The 17,071-nt window shown below is 31.7% G+C and overlaps 1 protein-coding gene and 1 pseudogene across 1 annotated transcript; both read right to left on the bottom strand.

Annotated features, from left to right (window-relative positions):
* Nucleotides 1–3,077: 3,077 nt before the first annotated feature.
* On the bottom strand, nt 3,078–8,405 carry LOC144563105 (non-specific lipid-transfer protein 2-like). The gene is made up of 3 exons (XM_078312496.1): nt 7,961–8,405; nt 7,372–7,443; nt 3,078–3,205 (listed from the first exon to the last, which is right to left on the bottom strand). The coding sequence occupies exons 1-2, from the start codon at nt 8,308–8,310 to the stop codon at nt 7,434–7,436; spliced, it is 360 nt and encodes a 119-aa protein (XP_078168622.1). The 5' UTR covers nt 8,311–8,405; the 3' UTR covers nt 3,078–3,205; nt 7,372–7,433.
* Nucleotides 8,406–12,382: 3,977 nt separating this feature from the next.
* Nucleotides 12,383–12,742, bottom strand: LOC144563650 (non-specific lipid-transfer protein 2 pseudogene; annotated as a pseudogene).
* Between the last annotated feature and the right edge of the window lie 4,329 nt (nt 12,743–17,071).

Here is a 17,071-nt window from a genome sequence, read left to right on the forward strand (position 1 = left end):
ACATACAAGCACAACATCACAAACAACAATATGGATGCACCAGTCGAACAATATCAGTACAGCATCAACACAGAACCAGCAAAACAGGTCAAGGCAACTGGTCAGCACAAGGCACAAGCCAGACCAGTAAAATAGAACAGAACATGGCAACAGGTCAGAGGGCAAAGCACCCAGCCAAACAAAATAGAGCAAGGCAACAGGTCAAGGCAAATAGCCAACAACAGAACCAGGCAAACAGAATCAAAACAGAGCAAGAAAAGCACAGCCACATGCATTGGCTTGCTGGGAAAATCAACAACCTGAGCAAGCCACCATTTCAATTCATTCGTAGCACCATCACAGAAAATAAAAATGGATGCTCACTAACCAATTTAGGAGGGAGAGATCAGAGGCAGAAAATTCAAGAGTCGCCCCGAGGTGGAGGCATCGCGTCTCGACTCAAATCCGACAAGAAATCGACAATTAAAAATGCCTCCAAGCACCAATAAAGCACCAGAGGCAGATTCACAACAACACAAACAATCAAAGCACGGCTAGGGTTTTAAAATCACAGCACTCACAAAACCAGAAAAATGGCGAGAGAGAGAAAGAGAGAGAACAGAGCCTCAACACATGAGAGAAAGGGAGAGCACATAAACCACGACGAGAGAGAGACAAAGGGACTTATACCCCAAGCAAAGGCAGCAGTAGAGGGGTACGGCCACACCCTCTGACAGGTAGGCACGCCAAGGCACGAAAGTCACCAAGAGCAGGTGAAACGACATAGCGACCAACTCAAAATAGGCGGGATTTCTCGTCGTTGCCTTCTCCATGAAGGAGAATCAAAGTCATAGGTGGGGTCGGGGGTCAACGAGAGAAGAGAGGCGTGTGTGGGCCGCACCAAGCAGAGACGGAAGAGAGAAAAGGGTGAAACCCTTCTCTTGCGCGGACAGGAAAGAAAGAAGGGAAATGGGAGGGTTTTGCTGGCGGACCCGAATTCTCCTTTCAATTTGGTTAAGGCCAATTCATCTCCATTTAATAAAAGCATGGCTTTGAGATTTGTGCAAATGTATTTAAACGGTTCGAGATTTCCCCATTAATTGGAAGAATTTAATTGGTTGAAAATTGAAATCAATCTGAAGTCTGAACTAACAACTTTCGTTTAAAATTCATACAATATTTTATTCTACTATCTACTAGAAATGAATGTATCTGATTATGAGATTTGTAAAGAGGGGATGGGTGCTTCAAGATTCGTTCTAGATTAAATCCAAGGGTTCAGAAATTTCTTAAATTCAATAGTCTCGTTTAATTGATCTATGGTCCGTTTTTCTTATAAAATTCGAATCAAAGTTTTCGTAAAATTCTACAATTAAATTTGTACGAATAATTCAATATCAATTGTATATAATTATATATATATATATATATCTATTTAATTATACTTCTATAATTCATAAATGAATGGGATTATAAAATTTTATAATGTTATGTGCATGAAAAATTCCTATTTTTATACATTTAATTAGATCTCAATATTATTTATTTATTTACATGAATCAATTTAATTTGGTTTATTTTCTTTCTTAAGTTTCACGATTGTAACGAATTTTCGATTTACTAGTTTGTCGAATAATTATAATTTTCTTTATAGTGTTATATTTTATTTTATTTTATTTTATTTTTAAATCTCTAAATTTTAAAGTACATAATTTCATAATTCATTTATATTTTGAAATTTTAGTTTCGTTTTAAATAATCAGAATAATCAGATCGATCATTAATTAAGTTAGAGATTTTTATTTAGTGCAAAGATCAATTTAGCAATTAATCACGTTTTAAAATTTTGGAATATAACACTAATTGTCTTACTTTTAATGTTCCAGGTAAGACGAGAGGCATGTTTCGCTCCAGTGGGTCTAGCAGTTCTCAGTCGCATTCTTCGCAGTCATAATCTTCTATGCCGCCAGCTCCGCATCTCACAGAAGAAATATCGACAGGATATCTTCTCGGGTACTTGATCAGATAGAGGCTCGGTTGAGAGCTTCTCGGGTACGAAATTTGATATTTAAGTATGTTTTAATTGTGAACCCTAAATCCTTAAATCCTAATTATCTAAACTACTTTCTTACAACCTCACAGGCAGGAGGTTCGGGCTCGCATTAGGCCTCGCTGCCCGCTCCTCAGTATGACGAGGATGATGACGAGGGGCAGTTCTCAGATGTCGGCGGCGATGGTACTGCTTAGGTGGTTAGGTATTTATATCTTGTTTGGATGTTTGTTTTGACATTCCTGATTTAGATGTTACTTGATATTTAGATTATCTGTTACTTGATGTTATTCTACATTTATGTTTACATTACTTGACATTTTATTTTTTTTATATTTGATGATATGGTATACAGTTTTCTGATATTTATGTTTATATATGTTTTGTATGTATCAATATCTTGTATTATGTGTATGTATTGATGTTATGTTGTATTATGTGTATGCATGTATCGATGTCTTGTATGTGTATTATGTTGTATGTTGGTACGTGTCGTACCAATTATTAAATGTTACAAATTTAAATAATAAAAAAAATTCTGAAAACCTGACAGAACACTTTCTGTGACCGATTTTAAGTATCAGCGACCGTTATTTTACTATCAGCGACCGTTATTTTGGTCTCTGATAACTGTTTTTCTGACGTCAGCAAGAAAAACAGCGACAAAAAAATGGTCGCAGAAACATTATCAGCGACCGGTGACGTCATCAAACGAGTATCTGCGACAAAGCTTACAACGACCGGATTATTAGCGACCGAAATTGAGCTTCAGCGACCGTTATAACTATTTGCGACCAGCGCTTGGGCTTTCTGCGACCGGAAAACCGGTCGCAGCAAGTCGGATCTGTTGTAGTAGTTGTCTATCAAATTAAAATTATATATCCACATATATTTGTGTGTGTGTGTTCCCACTTCCCATCAATATATAGCTTTGATTGAAAAGTGAGATAATAGTTGTTCTGTTATAAAGTAACAAAATAATCCAAAAGTAAAAGCAAATTAAAGCTAAAATGGAGATGTGTATATCAAAATCATCATCATCATCATCATCATCATCATTATTATTATTATTATCTGATAAAATCCGTACAAACACTCACTGCATACAACAGCAGTAGCTATATAGCAGGAAATTATACAACAGGTTTATATATATAGAACTAGCTAGCTATAGAAAGCTAGCATATATAATTCCACACAAGTATGTACTCTTCTCCACCTGGCTGATCATTCAATTATATTTCAGTGCACCCTGCAATTTAATTTAGACGAAATGAATTAGAACTTATCTATTATATATATTTGCAATACCACCTGTTCAAACTTATTAATTATTAATTAGTTTATGTTGTATGCATATATGTAACTCTGTATTATATACATATTCTCTCTTCTTTCCCCCCTAAAGGAATCTTGGTATATGCACTCGATCAACCCCCAATTTGGCAATCGCCAATCGACCTTCAGAAAATTAACCTCAATTTTAGAAAGGTAATTAGAAAGATAAATTTGAAAAATGAAAATTTTGTTCAACTTCTTTTTAATTTAGAGATAAAGAGACATGCAATATATAGTTGGTAAATAATTAATTATGTATATTCATGATATATTAATACTAAATTTGGTTGTAAAGAAATTATACAATCAAATTAATGTCATAAATTAGAATCTTATAGACATGCATGAGTCATACAGTAATTATGTATATTCATGATGCATAGAGATGCATGGATGCATGTATTATATATATGTACATACTTGGAACAGTCAGTGGAGGTGCTGATTGCATACGGCACGCTAACTCCGCACTTGCCAGGGAGGCTTGCAGCAGCACCCGAATTGATGCTGGTTGATTTGGCAAAGTTTTTGAGGCAATTGCACACAGCTTGGCGATCAGCACTACTCGATGCCATTGAATTCAGGCCTCTAATGCCGCTGCAACACGCCGCAGGGGGGTTGCCCTGGCCAGTCTTCGCATACGACATGCATTGAGACAGGGAAGATGCCACTTGACCGCATGAGACTGCTGCATTTGTGGCATGCGGTGCGGTCAGGAGGAGGATGGCAACGGTCACAGCGGAGATCGAACAGATGTTGAAGCCAGCCATTGTTGATTGAATTGGTTTGGGACTTAATTTGAGGAAGGAATTAAATTAATGTGGAGTACTGTGTATGGAGTTTGAACTTTCTTAGTGTGTGTTGTGATTGAAATGGTGGATCCATGAGGCTTTATATAGAGCTTGCTTAATTAATTAATTAATTAATTAATTAAGGCTATATATATAGCTTGGTACGTAACGGTTGACTGTATGTGTGAAAGGCTTCGATTGATCATATCCTAAATTTAAAAATAATGGAGCCGTGAAGAATTGACTGATAACCAATTCCTAACAATTTTAAATATTTAAGTTGATTGAATTAATTATGGATGTCTATTTGTGGTTCGGGGTTATGCTTTTAATGTAATTTGTTTAACAAGACGTACGTACGCATATATATGCAGATGAGATCGATCGATATATAGTACCATACACCATTACACCCTAGCTAGCTAGCTATCACTTGCGTATAATTAAGTAATTAATGTGCAGCTGCAGGGCTGCCACGTGTGTGTCAACAGGAATATATATATATGATCGATGTATTCCTATATATATATATAGAGTTAGGCTGGGGTGCTATGGATAGCATAGTGGCCTCCCGTGCTACGGCTCAATATATATATGCTTGCAATTAGTTATAGACGATCGAAAATAGATATCATGCATGCATCTGATGAATTCACAAGCTAGCGAACAACGCACAACGAGATCGAGGTAATAAATATCTCTGAGGATCGATGCACTTAACGCATTGTTCTATTCTGTACGTATAGTTTCATTATTCTGCTTGTACTGAAATTTTCCAACATCAGAATATATATATATTTCCTAATTACATCCTTAAATTTAAGGAAGCTGATATGAGTACCCGCGCTACAGTACCCGCACCTAAACTGTTATAATTGTTTGTGGGGACCAAACTGTCATAACTGTAATTCAGATCTGTAACTTTTTTTTTAATATTAATTGTCAAATTTTGAAGTCTGTAGTCCAAAGAACACAAGTATTTATATCTATATAGTAAACAATGTAAATGATAAATTAATTAATTTTAAATAATCGTACCTGCACTTTTTTTTGAAATTTATGATGTCGTACCCGCACCTAAACTGCCATAATTACTTGTGGGGACCGCAACTGCTCCAGATCTGTAACTTTATTTTAAAATATTAATAGTCAAATCTTGAAGTATATAGTTCAAAGAACACAAGTATTTATATCTATATAGTAAGCAATGTAAATGATAAATTAATTATTTTTAAATAATCGTACCCGCACCTTTTTTTTTTAATTTCTGACGTCGTACCCGCACCTAAACTGCCATAATTGCTTGTGGGGACCGCAATCGTTCCAGATCTATAACTTTTTTTTAATATTAATAGTCAAATCTTGAAGTATATAGTTCAAAGAACACAAGTATTTATATCTATATAGTAAACAATGTTGTAATTTTTACATAACTGCTTGTGGGGACCTAAACTGTCATAATGTTGTAATTAGATCCCTCCTCTTTTTACATATGACACTGAAAATATTAATATCTAAGTATTGAAAGTATTTATATCTATGCACTGAAGTATTTATTTGTATGAAGTCAACTATTTTTGTTAGAGAAATATTGACGCGGAATTAGTGCCGAGGCTTTGAAAGGGTGCTGCTGAAATTTTAGAATAATAATTAGTTGAGACTATATAATATCTTTTAAGAATAATAATTAGTGGACACAATATAATTAGTGGGGATCATAATGCATTATTCCTCTAAATGCGGGTACTGTAGCGCGGGTACAGAAATAATTATTCTAAATTTAATGATGATTTTTCATAGTCGAGTAATAGGTCAAATAAACTCCTTGCTAGCTCAAGTTTAATTAAGTTGTTAACGAGATGTACGTAAAACATCAGGAATAAGATGAATGGAGAGTAAACTATTCTTTATTTATGATAGAGATCATTCATGCGGAGTAAACCAATCTGTCTAGAGTTTACTCCACATGAACTCCCTATCATAAATAAATATTAATTTTTCAATTTCTCTCTCTTCACAAATTAATTGAACTCATGACAATTATAAAAAGAAAACAACTTAAGAGTGAGTCTATGGTACTATGAAGAGGTCCGTAATATGAATCAATATTTTTGTTTTTAAAATCATAGCGGTCAATTCAAACCGTTCAACATATATTCTTATACGAATATGTATTTGAGACCGAATTTTATATTTTTTAGAATTTTTTTATTATTTTTTTTAAAATAGATAGAAAACCACTTAATCTGAAAATTCTGGACCATCGAAAAATATTAGACCTTGCATTTCCTTATTTTTTTTTTTTTAGAAAGATGATTAAAATATGTATTCCTGCTCTATAATTAATTGCGAAGCCTTTTAATTTACAACCTTTTAATTACTAAAAAAACTTACTAATTCAATCTATTCCACTTTACTTTTTTTTTTTTCTTTTTTAAGAAATTAAGATGGAAATTTAACTTTTTCAAATTACAATATTAAAAAAGACTAGTTAATTCAATTTCAAATCCGTGATCTTTTACATATAAATTAACATTATCTTTCGTCGCTCGATCAAACAAAATTAAAGCTTACCAAGTCAGGTATTCTACTTTACGTTTCATATTTCAGTTTGTCTATTTAATTTTTTTCTCGCTGATCCTGTTTAGACTTTAGGATGATCTTTTATACATGCGCCATTTGAGAACCATATGATTAATATATTGCACCACACAATTAATAAATCCAATTAACAAGCGAGCCATGCTTGCTGAATTTATTTATTTTTTTTGGGGACAAACTCTATTCTTGGAAAAGCTTAATTACTTTTAGGTTTCTCCTTTTGGCAAGTGTATATATATATATTGTCATATAGGTGCTTTAGTTGTCTATCAAATTAAAATTATATATCCACATATATAATTAATGTTCGCATCAATAGCTTTGATTGAAAAGTGAGACAATTAATAGTTTTTTTGTTATCAACTTACAAAATAATCCAAAAGTAAAAGCAAATAATTAAAGCTAAAATGGAGATATGTGTATATCAAAATCATCATCAATATTATTATTATTATTATTATTATTATTATTATTATTATTATCTGATAACAATATCCGTACAAACACTCACTCACTGCATAGTCTGCATACAACAAAAGTAGCTAGCAATATATATATATATATATATATAGCAGGAAATTATACAACATTAATATATAGAACTAGCTAGCTAGCTAGCATATATAATTCCCCAACAAGTATGTAATCTTCTCTGCCTGGTTGATGATTCAATTTCAGTGCACCCTGCAATTCAATTTAGACGAAATGAATTAGAACTTATCTATGTCTTACATTACATATATTTGCAATTAATTAATACTACCTATTCAAATTAACTTATCAACTACTAATTAGTTTATGTTTTATGCATATATATATGCAACTCTGTATATATAATATATATTCTCTCTCCTTTTCCCCCTAAAGGAAACTTGGTATATGCACTCAACCCCCAATTTGGCAATCGCCAATCGACCTTTAAAAAAATCTCGCTCAATTTAGAAGGTTATTAGAGAGATAAATATGAAAATTGAAATCTATTCAACTTTTTGAAATTTGCAGATAAAGAGACATGCGTTAGTTGATCAATACTTACTTCTGTATATTCAGTATATATTATTAATTAATAAATATGATTGTAAAGTGTAAAGAAATTATCCAATCCAAAGTCATAAATTAATTAGAGTCTTATAGGCATAAATAAAAGTTATAAATTTTGAATAGATGCATAATTAAACATGCATGTATGATATTTACATACTTGGAACAGTCTGTGGAGGTGCTGATGGAATACGGCACGCTAACTCCGCACTTGCCGGGGAGGCCCGCAGCAGCGCCCGCATTGATGCTGGTTGATTTGGCAAAGTTTTTGAGGCAATTGCACACTGCCTGGCGATCAGCACTGCTCGACGCCATTGAATTCAGGCCCCTGATACCACTGCAACACGCTGCAGGGGGGTTGCCCTGGCCAGTCTTCGCATACGACATGCATTGGGACAGGGAAGATGCCACTTGACCGCATGAGACTGCTGCATTTGCGGCATGTGGTGCGGTCAGGAGGAGGATGGCAACGGTCACAGCAGCGACCACACGGATGTCTAAGCCAGCCATTGTTGATTGAGTTGGTTAATTAAGACTTTGAGGAAGGAATTGAATTAATGTGGAGTGTGTATGGATTTTGAGCTTTCTTAATTAGTGTGTGTTGTGATTCAAATGGTGCATCCATGAGCCTGCCTTATATAGAGCTTAATTTATGCCTAAGGGCCTTAGAATAAAAAAATATATATTATATTGAGCTTAATTAATTAATGCTTGGTTGGTTGACTGTCTATGTCAAGGCTTCAGATCCCAAATTTTTGTTAAGGAAACAATGATTAATTTCAAAATTAAAATTATAGAAATTAAAAGGTAAAATTTTAGGAAAACGAAAACTAAAGGGGATATAGATTTAAATTAATGTTTTCAAGACCTAAAAGCGGAAAACATTTTTAACGATAAATGTTATCTGTCTGTATCTAAAATGGATTAAAATCCTGCATTAATCCCTATCTAATTAAAATTATATTTTAAAAAAAATAAGATTTAATTTCAAATTAATTATGTATATATTTAAATAAAAGTTCGAGTTCAGAGCAAAAGTTGAATAATTATATAATAGGAGTGATATATCGATGTTATCATTAATTCTGAGCAGATTAAATGGAGAATATATATATGCTGGAAATTAAATTTGTATTTTGTAGCATTTCTTTTGATCGAGCCTCTAATTAAGTTTGGAAGCAATTAAGTTGGATTATTAACAAACAAAAAATTAGTTACGAAAAATAGCAAAATTATGTGTATTCTCAGATATATATTTCACTTGAATTGCAACAATAGAGAAGGCTGCTAAAGCAATTCTGAATTATTTCAATTCAAATCTGGCAAAACAAACATTATTGAAATCCTCACCAATTAAATGTGAAGTCTTTAGTTTAGTTTAGTTCATTTACGTGTCTCTGCAATGGAGCCCAGAAGAATTGACTGATAACCAATTCCTAACAATTTTAATCAAGTAAGTTGATTCAATTAATTATATATGGTTGGGGCCTTTGCTTGCTTTGTTTTAATATATATATATATATATATATGCAGTTACCAAACATTGATTCTTTGATTCAAATTCATCAAGATTTCATGTAGCATGCAGAGCTATCAGTAAAAAGGAAGTCTAAGAATTAATACTTCACCTCACCTCCAGCTAGCACTCTATATCTATGATTTAACTGTTAATTAATTTGTGCAATGAATACTGGTAAATTACAAATTTGAAGACTAATTTAATATTTTAAAACTTCAAATGGTCCCTTGTCAAATCTTTAATTAGTATCTGAGATAGGCTAGGCATGTATGATATATGTATTCCTATATATATATATATGCTTTGAATTAGTTATATATAGCGAACAACGTACAAGCTAGGAGAGGCTAAAAACTCTCTCAGGATGCACTTAATGCATTCTTCTATTATATATACTTCCATTAATTATTCTGCAAAAACAGAACAATAACTTTTCATGGAATAACATTTTTATTTCTAATTAATTACATCCTTAAATTTAATGATCATATTTTATAATTGTGGAATATATAAGAGGTAAAATAAGCTACTTGCTCCATCTTAAGTTGTTAACCAAGATGTAAACATGAGGAATAAGATAGACGGAGTAAGTTAAATCACATCTCTAGACAAATTAATGTACTCCATATGAGCTCGTTATCATAAAAATAAAAAAATAAATAAAAAAGGACAAATTTATCAATTTCTCTTTTCTTCATAAAAATTAATTTTAGTCATAACAAATATAAAGAGAAAAAAAAACTCAATCGTCATTAAATTTTAGTAGCAAACAAATATGAAAAATGAGCAGGGTGGAACTAAAAAAACTTAAATGAGGGGTTACTATTTAAAATGTATAATGTATGACTGGAGTTTTAACTCAAGTTTTCATAATAACAAATTAAAACTCTAATAATTAGGCTACAAGCACGCATGTGATAATTTATAAGCAGAGACTGGACTATATAAAAACTTGAAAAAATAAATAAACAATCAAATAAATTTTAATAAACATGATTACCATTTTCTAAATTATGGAGGTGGTTGAACACACCCTAAGCTATATATAGATCCGTCCTTGTGAATGAGAATAAATGAAAGATAGATAATAAAGAAAGAGAGGAGAAAAGTTTGGACCGCCAAAACATTTTGTTAATAACAAGGTTCTAAATAGCGCACTATAGTGCCGCTATAGCGTTTTCAGACCATGAAAGATATGGCGCTATCAGTGCTATAGCGCGCTATTCCATACTATAGCGGCGCTATTTGGACATAGTGTTGTTTTTTTAATCAGTCCGTTATGACGCGATAAACGCTATTTAAACCTTTGATTAATAATTTTGAAAATATAATATTTTGTTTGATATTTTTTAATTAAAAAAAAAAAACAAATCCTTTTTATAAAATTTTCCAACAAAAGGCAAGCAGATGCTTGAGACCGGCCGAGGCCCACAGACCACAGCCACCAGGCACCTTCCTAGTAGACCTTCAATTTTCCTAAATTTTTTTTTTTTTTTTTGGTAAAGATGATTAAAATATGTATTCCTGCTCTGTTGCTAAGCCTTTTAAATTTACAACCTTTTAATTACTAAAAAAAACTTACTAATTCAATCTATTCCACTTTACTTTTTTTTTCTTTTTCTGTTTTTAAAAAATTAAAATGGAGATTTAACTTTTCAAATTATAATATAAAAAAATACTTTTATTATTCGAATTTCGAATCCACAACTTTTTACATAAAACAACATTATCTTTTATCATGCTAGTAACTTCTACCATACTTTTCTTTTTTTTTAAAAAACATTAACTTTTGTCACTATATCAAACGCTGAAATCAACAAAAAAAATTACCCATTAATTCAGCTATTTACTTTACTTTTCATTTTATTTTATTTTTAAACTTTTTTTCTCCCCTCCTGTTAAGATTTTACACATGTTAGTGGCACATCTATGTCAATTGTCGCCATATATAATTAAAACGCGAGCCATTCTTGGTGAATTTATTTTTGTACAATATCTATATATTCTTGGAAAAGCTTACTTTTAGGTTTCTCCTTTGGGCAAGTGTATATACATATATTGTCATTTAGGTGCTTTAGTTGTTTATCAAATTAAAACCTCTATAGCTTTGATTGAAAAGTGAGCTAATATATATATATATATATATATATATATAGAGTACGGCTAACGCGCTTCCTCTAGCATATGGGCCGAAATGCTTCCGGTGGAAATTTGAAATTTCAAAATCCAAAAAGTCGATCTGAACCGTTCATCTCCTTCTCCATATTAATATCTGCTTGGAGACCAAATTTTACATTTTTCTGAATTTTTTTACTATTTATTAAGCCACTTTGAAAATCGCTGATCCAACGGTAGCTTCTGATTTTTACTGTTTGGCAAGCCACCGTTGGATCAGCAATTTTCAAAGTGGCTTAATAAATAGTAAAAAATTTCAGAAAAATGTAAAATTTGGTCTCCAAGCAGATATTAATATGGAGAAGAAGATGAACGGTTCAGATCGACTTTTTGAATTTTGAAATTTCAAATTTCCACCGGAAGCATTTCGGCCCATATGCTAGAGGAAGCGCGTTAGCCGTACTCTATATATATATATATATATATATATAGTTCTTCTGTTATGATGTAACAAATTAAATAATCCGAAAGTAAAAGCAAATTAAAGGTAAAATGGAGATATATGTAAATCAATATATATCATCATCATTATTATTAATTATTATCTCATAACATCCGTACAAACTCTCACTGCATACAACAGCAGTAGCAATATATATATAGCAGGAAATTATACAACATTAATACATAGAACTAGCATGCACATGGCATGAAGGTACAAAAGATATATATGCATTAACCATGCATGATAAACAAACATACATATATATAATTCCCCAAGTGTGTAATCTATTCTCTGCTGATCATCTGCTGACTTAACTTCAGTGCACCCTGCAATTTAATATATATAGAGCAAAGAAATTAGAACTTAATTATCAATGTGTTAATTATATATAATTGCAATTACCACCTATTCGATCAAGCTTATCAATTACTTAATTAATTAATTTAAGTATACTTGGAACAGTCAGTGGAGGTGCTGATGGAATAGGGCACGCTAACTCCGCACTTGCCGGGGAGGCCCGCAGCAGCACCCGCATTGATGCTGGTTGATTTGGCAAAGTTTTTGAGGCAATTGCACACTGCTTGGCGATCAGCACTGCTCGACGCCATTGAATTAAGGCCCCTAATGCCGCTGCAACACGCCGCAGGGGGTTGGCCCTGCCCAGTCTTAGCATACGACATGCATTGGGACAGGGAAGATGCTACTTGACCGCATGAGACCGCTGCATTTGCGGCATGTGGTGCGGTCAGGAGAAGGATGGCAACGGTCACAGCGGCGATTGCATGGATGTTGAAGCCAGCCATTGATGATTGAATTGGTTTGGGACTTAATTTGAGGAAGGAATTAAATTAATGTGGAGTACTGTGTATGGATTTTGAACTTTCTTAGTGTGTGAATTAATTAAGTAGTGTTGTGATTGAAATGGTGGATCCATGAGGCTTTATATAGAGCTTAATTAATTAATTAATTAATTAATTAAGGCTTGGTTGGTTGACTGTCTGTGTCAAAGGCTTCAGATCCCAAATTTTCGTTAAGGAAACAATGATTATTTTCAAAATTAAAAAGTAAAATTTTGGAAAAACGAAAAATTAAGGATATAGAGTTAAATTAATGTGATCAAGACATGAAAACGGAAAACATGTTTCCCTCTAAATGTGTGAGTTTTTAAGTTAATTTAATACATTCATTTTTCAATTTTTTTGCCGCTTGATTTGATACTAAAATAACTCAAAAATATAAAAAGTTTGCATGTAAACGCATCACTCATAAAGTTAATTGGTTTGAACGGTTTGGATTCGCCATTTGAACTCGATTTGATAGGTTTTGGAATTGGTGTTATATAAACTTAAATGACACTAATGTTATATTAGCCATACTCATATATATATATAGAGTTGGGCTATGGTGCATTGCAATGCATGAAGGGGTTTGTGCATTAGACCATAAATCTAAAATTCAAAATTCAAATGGCCGATCCAAACCGTTCATCTTGTTCTCCATATTAATATGTGCTTGGAGACCAAATTTTACATTTTTCTGAATTTTTTTACTATTTATTAAGTATTTTACAAAATTATTGATCCAATGGTGGCTTAACAAAACAGTAAAATCAGCAGCCACCATTGGATCAACAATTTTGTAAAATACTTAATAAATAGTAAAAAAAATTCAGAAAAATATAAAATTTGGTCTCCAAGCACATATTAATATGGAGAACAAGATGAACGGCTTGGATCGGCCATTTGGATTTTGAATTTTATATTTATGATCCAATGCACAAACCCCTCCATGCATTGCAATGCACCATAGCCCAACTCTATATATATATATATATAGAGAGAGAGAGAGAGAGAGAGAGAGAGAGAGAGATGGGCTATGGTGCATTGCAATGCATAGGCCATGGTGTGCATTGAACCATAAATCACCGATTCAAAGTCCAAATGACCGATCCAAACCGTTCATCTTGTTCTCCATATTAATATGTGCTTGGAGACCAAATTTTATATTTTTTGGAATTTTTTTACTATTTATTAAGCCACTTTGAAAATCGCTGATCCAACGGTGGTTTCTGATTTTACTGTTCCAAACAGTCACCGTTGGATCAGCGATTTTCAAAGTGGCTTAATAAATAGTAAAAAAATTCCAAAAAATATAAAATTTGGTCTCCAAGCACATATTAATATGGAGAACAAGATGAACGGTTTGGATCGGTCATTTGGACTTTTAATCGGTGATTTATGGTCCAATGCACACCATGGCCTATGCATTGCAATGCACCATAGCCCATCTCTCTCTCTCTCTATATATATATAATTTTGTATCTATCTGAAAAATAGAAAAAAAAATTTAAAAATATAAAATTTGATCACCAAGCACATACTAACTTAAAGATCATATGTTGAACGGTTTGGATCGACTATTTGAATTTTGAAACTAATATTTGACTTATAAGCGTGCACTTGCTGGTGAAGTTTTTATATAAATGTATTAGCCGGACTCTTTCATGTGTGTGTGTGTATATATATATATATATATATCACTTCAATTACAATAATAGTGAAGGATACTAAAGCAATTCTTATTTCACTTCAAATTTGGCAAATATTATTGAAATGCTCACTAAAATGAGAAGTCCTTAGTTTAGTTTAGTTTTTTCATTGGGTTGTGTACTTGTGTATGAGAAAATATGTTTGTCCTACCTATTTAATTCGTAAAATTTTATTTTCAAATTTTAAAGATGTAATTTGAAATTAATTATTAATTATATGATTGAACTGATCATGGACGTCATCATTATTAATTATTTCTGAGCAGATTAATTATATGGAGAATATATATGCATGGAATTAATTAGCTAGGTAACCCTAATAATTGACCTCTAGTCATTTGTGCAGGATATATATATACATACATATGGCGCTGGAAATTAAATTTGAAAACTTAATTGATTAATTAGAGCAAGCTAATTCCATATATATAATTCTCCTTTTTAATTAATCAGCTCCGGTCCAACTTCTATTAGGGGAATATTTGTCCTTTAATTTGGAACTGATATTGATGATTATTGGTACAAGATTTTTTGGATGACATTTCATTTCTATATATTAATTAATTAATTAATTATGTCATTGAAATTCATAAAGTATCAACAATTAATACAAACACGTACGTGTATATATCTTTATTAAAGAAAGTATTAGCTAGGGTCTTAATTAATTAAAACAAGTCATTCTAGCTACCATCATTCCATTCGAGTACAGTTACGTACTCTCTTTAAATACTAGTACATAATTAAATAAATAACTGTCAATTAGTTAAAAAAAAACCAAAAATAGTAGCTTTTTTTTATTGAATTACTAAAGAAAGTATATATTAGATCTCAAAATCTATGTTCATATATATTTAGTTGTGAAGTAAAAGTTGCATATTCTTATTTCACAATTAATTTGTTAAAAAATAATATAAAATATGAGAAGTAAGATGGAGTTATGATGAAGTTAAAAATCACATTTTTTGGAAGGTTAACTTATTTCATACATATCCGGCATGCAACGTCCATTATCATATATAGATAAAGAATTATATATATTTCAATTTCTTTGTTTTTCTTCATAAATATTAATTTAAGTCATAACTTAACTTGTCAAACAAAATGTAAAATAAGAGAAGTAAGATGGAATAAATAACTTAATCATAATTTAAGTAGCAATCAAGCATAGCATATGTATACATATATATAGATTTGTAAATTAAGAATAAATTAATAGAGTACAATATTAGGTGTTTTTAAGCTCACCAAGTTTGTTTGTAAGCCATTTCAAAATTTATCTAATTGATTTTAAATGGTAAATTCAAATAAAAATTGAAATGGATCTACTTAATGAGTGATGTGTTTACATACAAACTTTATAAATTTTAGAATTAATTTAGTATAAAGCTAAGTGGTTATAAAAAAATATATTTATATATAAGTTAATTTTAATACATTATTTTTTAATTGTTTAACTTTGTACTAAACTAATTTGGAAGTTTATAAAATTGTATATGTAAATGCATCATTCAATAAATTAATTAAGTAGATCAATTTCAACATGCATGGTTTGAATTCGTCATTAATTACAAGCCAATTCAATAGATTTTGAAGTTAATTAATAAGCTCGATCATACAAAAACTTAATTAGGTTAAGAACATTAATTCGATCTAGTTCTACTTGAAACTAATAAATTTGAAATCGTAATTAACAGGTCAAATTTGGTAAACTTTATTGAAATATATATTAACAGGTCAACATTAATGCATGCATGTGGCCATGTGGGTATGCAATTAATGCAAGTCAAAATCACTAAATTAGTGGAGCCCTCATGATCGAATTGACTGATAACTAATTCCTAACAATTTAAATCTGATTCAATTAATTATGGATGTCTATTTTTGGTTCGGGCCTATGCTTGTTTTTTTTTAAAAGACACTAACTTAGATATCTATCAGAAATCAGATGACGCCACGTGCAGTTACAAAACCTAAACCCTTCATTCAAAGTCATCAAAATTCGTTCAGAATTAAGCAGTTGAATTAATCCATGTTGGTAGAGGTTTAAAGGGAAAAAGGGTTGGTCGGATGGAATTCAGATTTTTTTTTTTTTTTAGTGGCTATCAAGTGTTATTACAATATATGATAAAATAATAAGGGATCGACTAACAGTATCTCCTTTCCGTCTCCTACCTGTCTCCCGCACTAAATGACAAAAAAAAGTACAACGGGGGACCACTAACTGACGCGCACATGTGATAACTGCCGACAATGAACAAGGGCTAACACGATTTTATTCATTGTCAAAACGTATAGTATTCATATATGGAATTCAGAGATCAGTTCGATAACAAACGGGTAGAATTTATAAATACAGAGAGTTTATTAATCAAGTACGAATCTCAATACATATTATCTATATCTACAATAGACATTGAATTCTAATTGCTCAGTTAGGATAGTGATCCATGTATGTAATTTGGTGCAGTATCGGAGAGGATACGGACTCAGTCAGATGCCTATCGAATTTAATTTGAGTTCAATAGGTTGTATGGCTCGCTTCAAGATACTTGCATGCTTGATCTGCACGAATAGTGAAGTA

This window comes from Carex rostrata, chromosome 12, assembly GCF_964058835.1.
Source record: "Carex rostrata chromosome 12, lpCarRost1.2, whole genome shotgun sequence".
NCBI lineage: Eukaryota > Viridiplantae > Streptophyta > Magnoliopsida > Poales > Cyperaceae > Carex > Carex rostrata.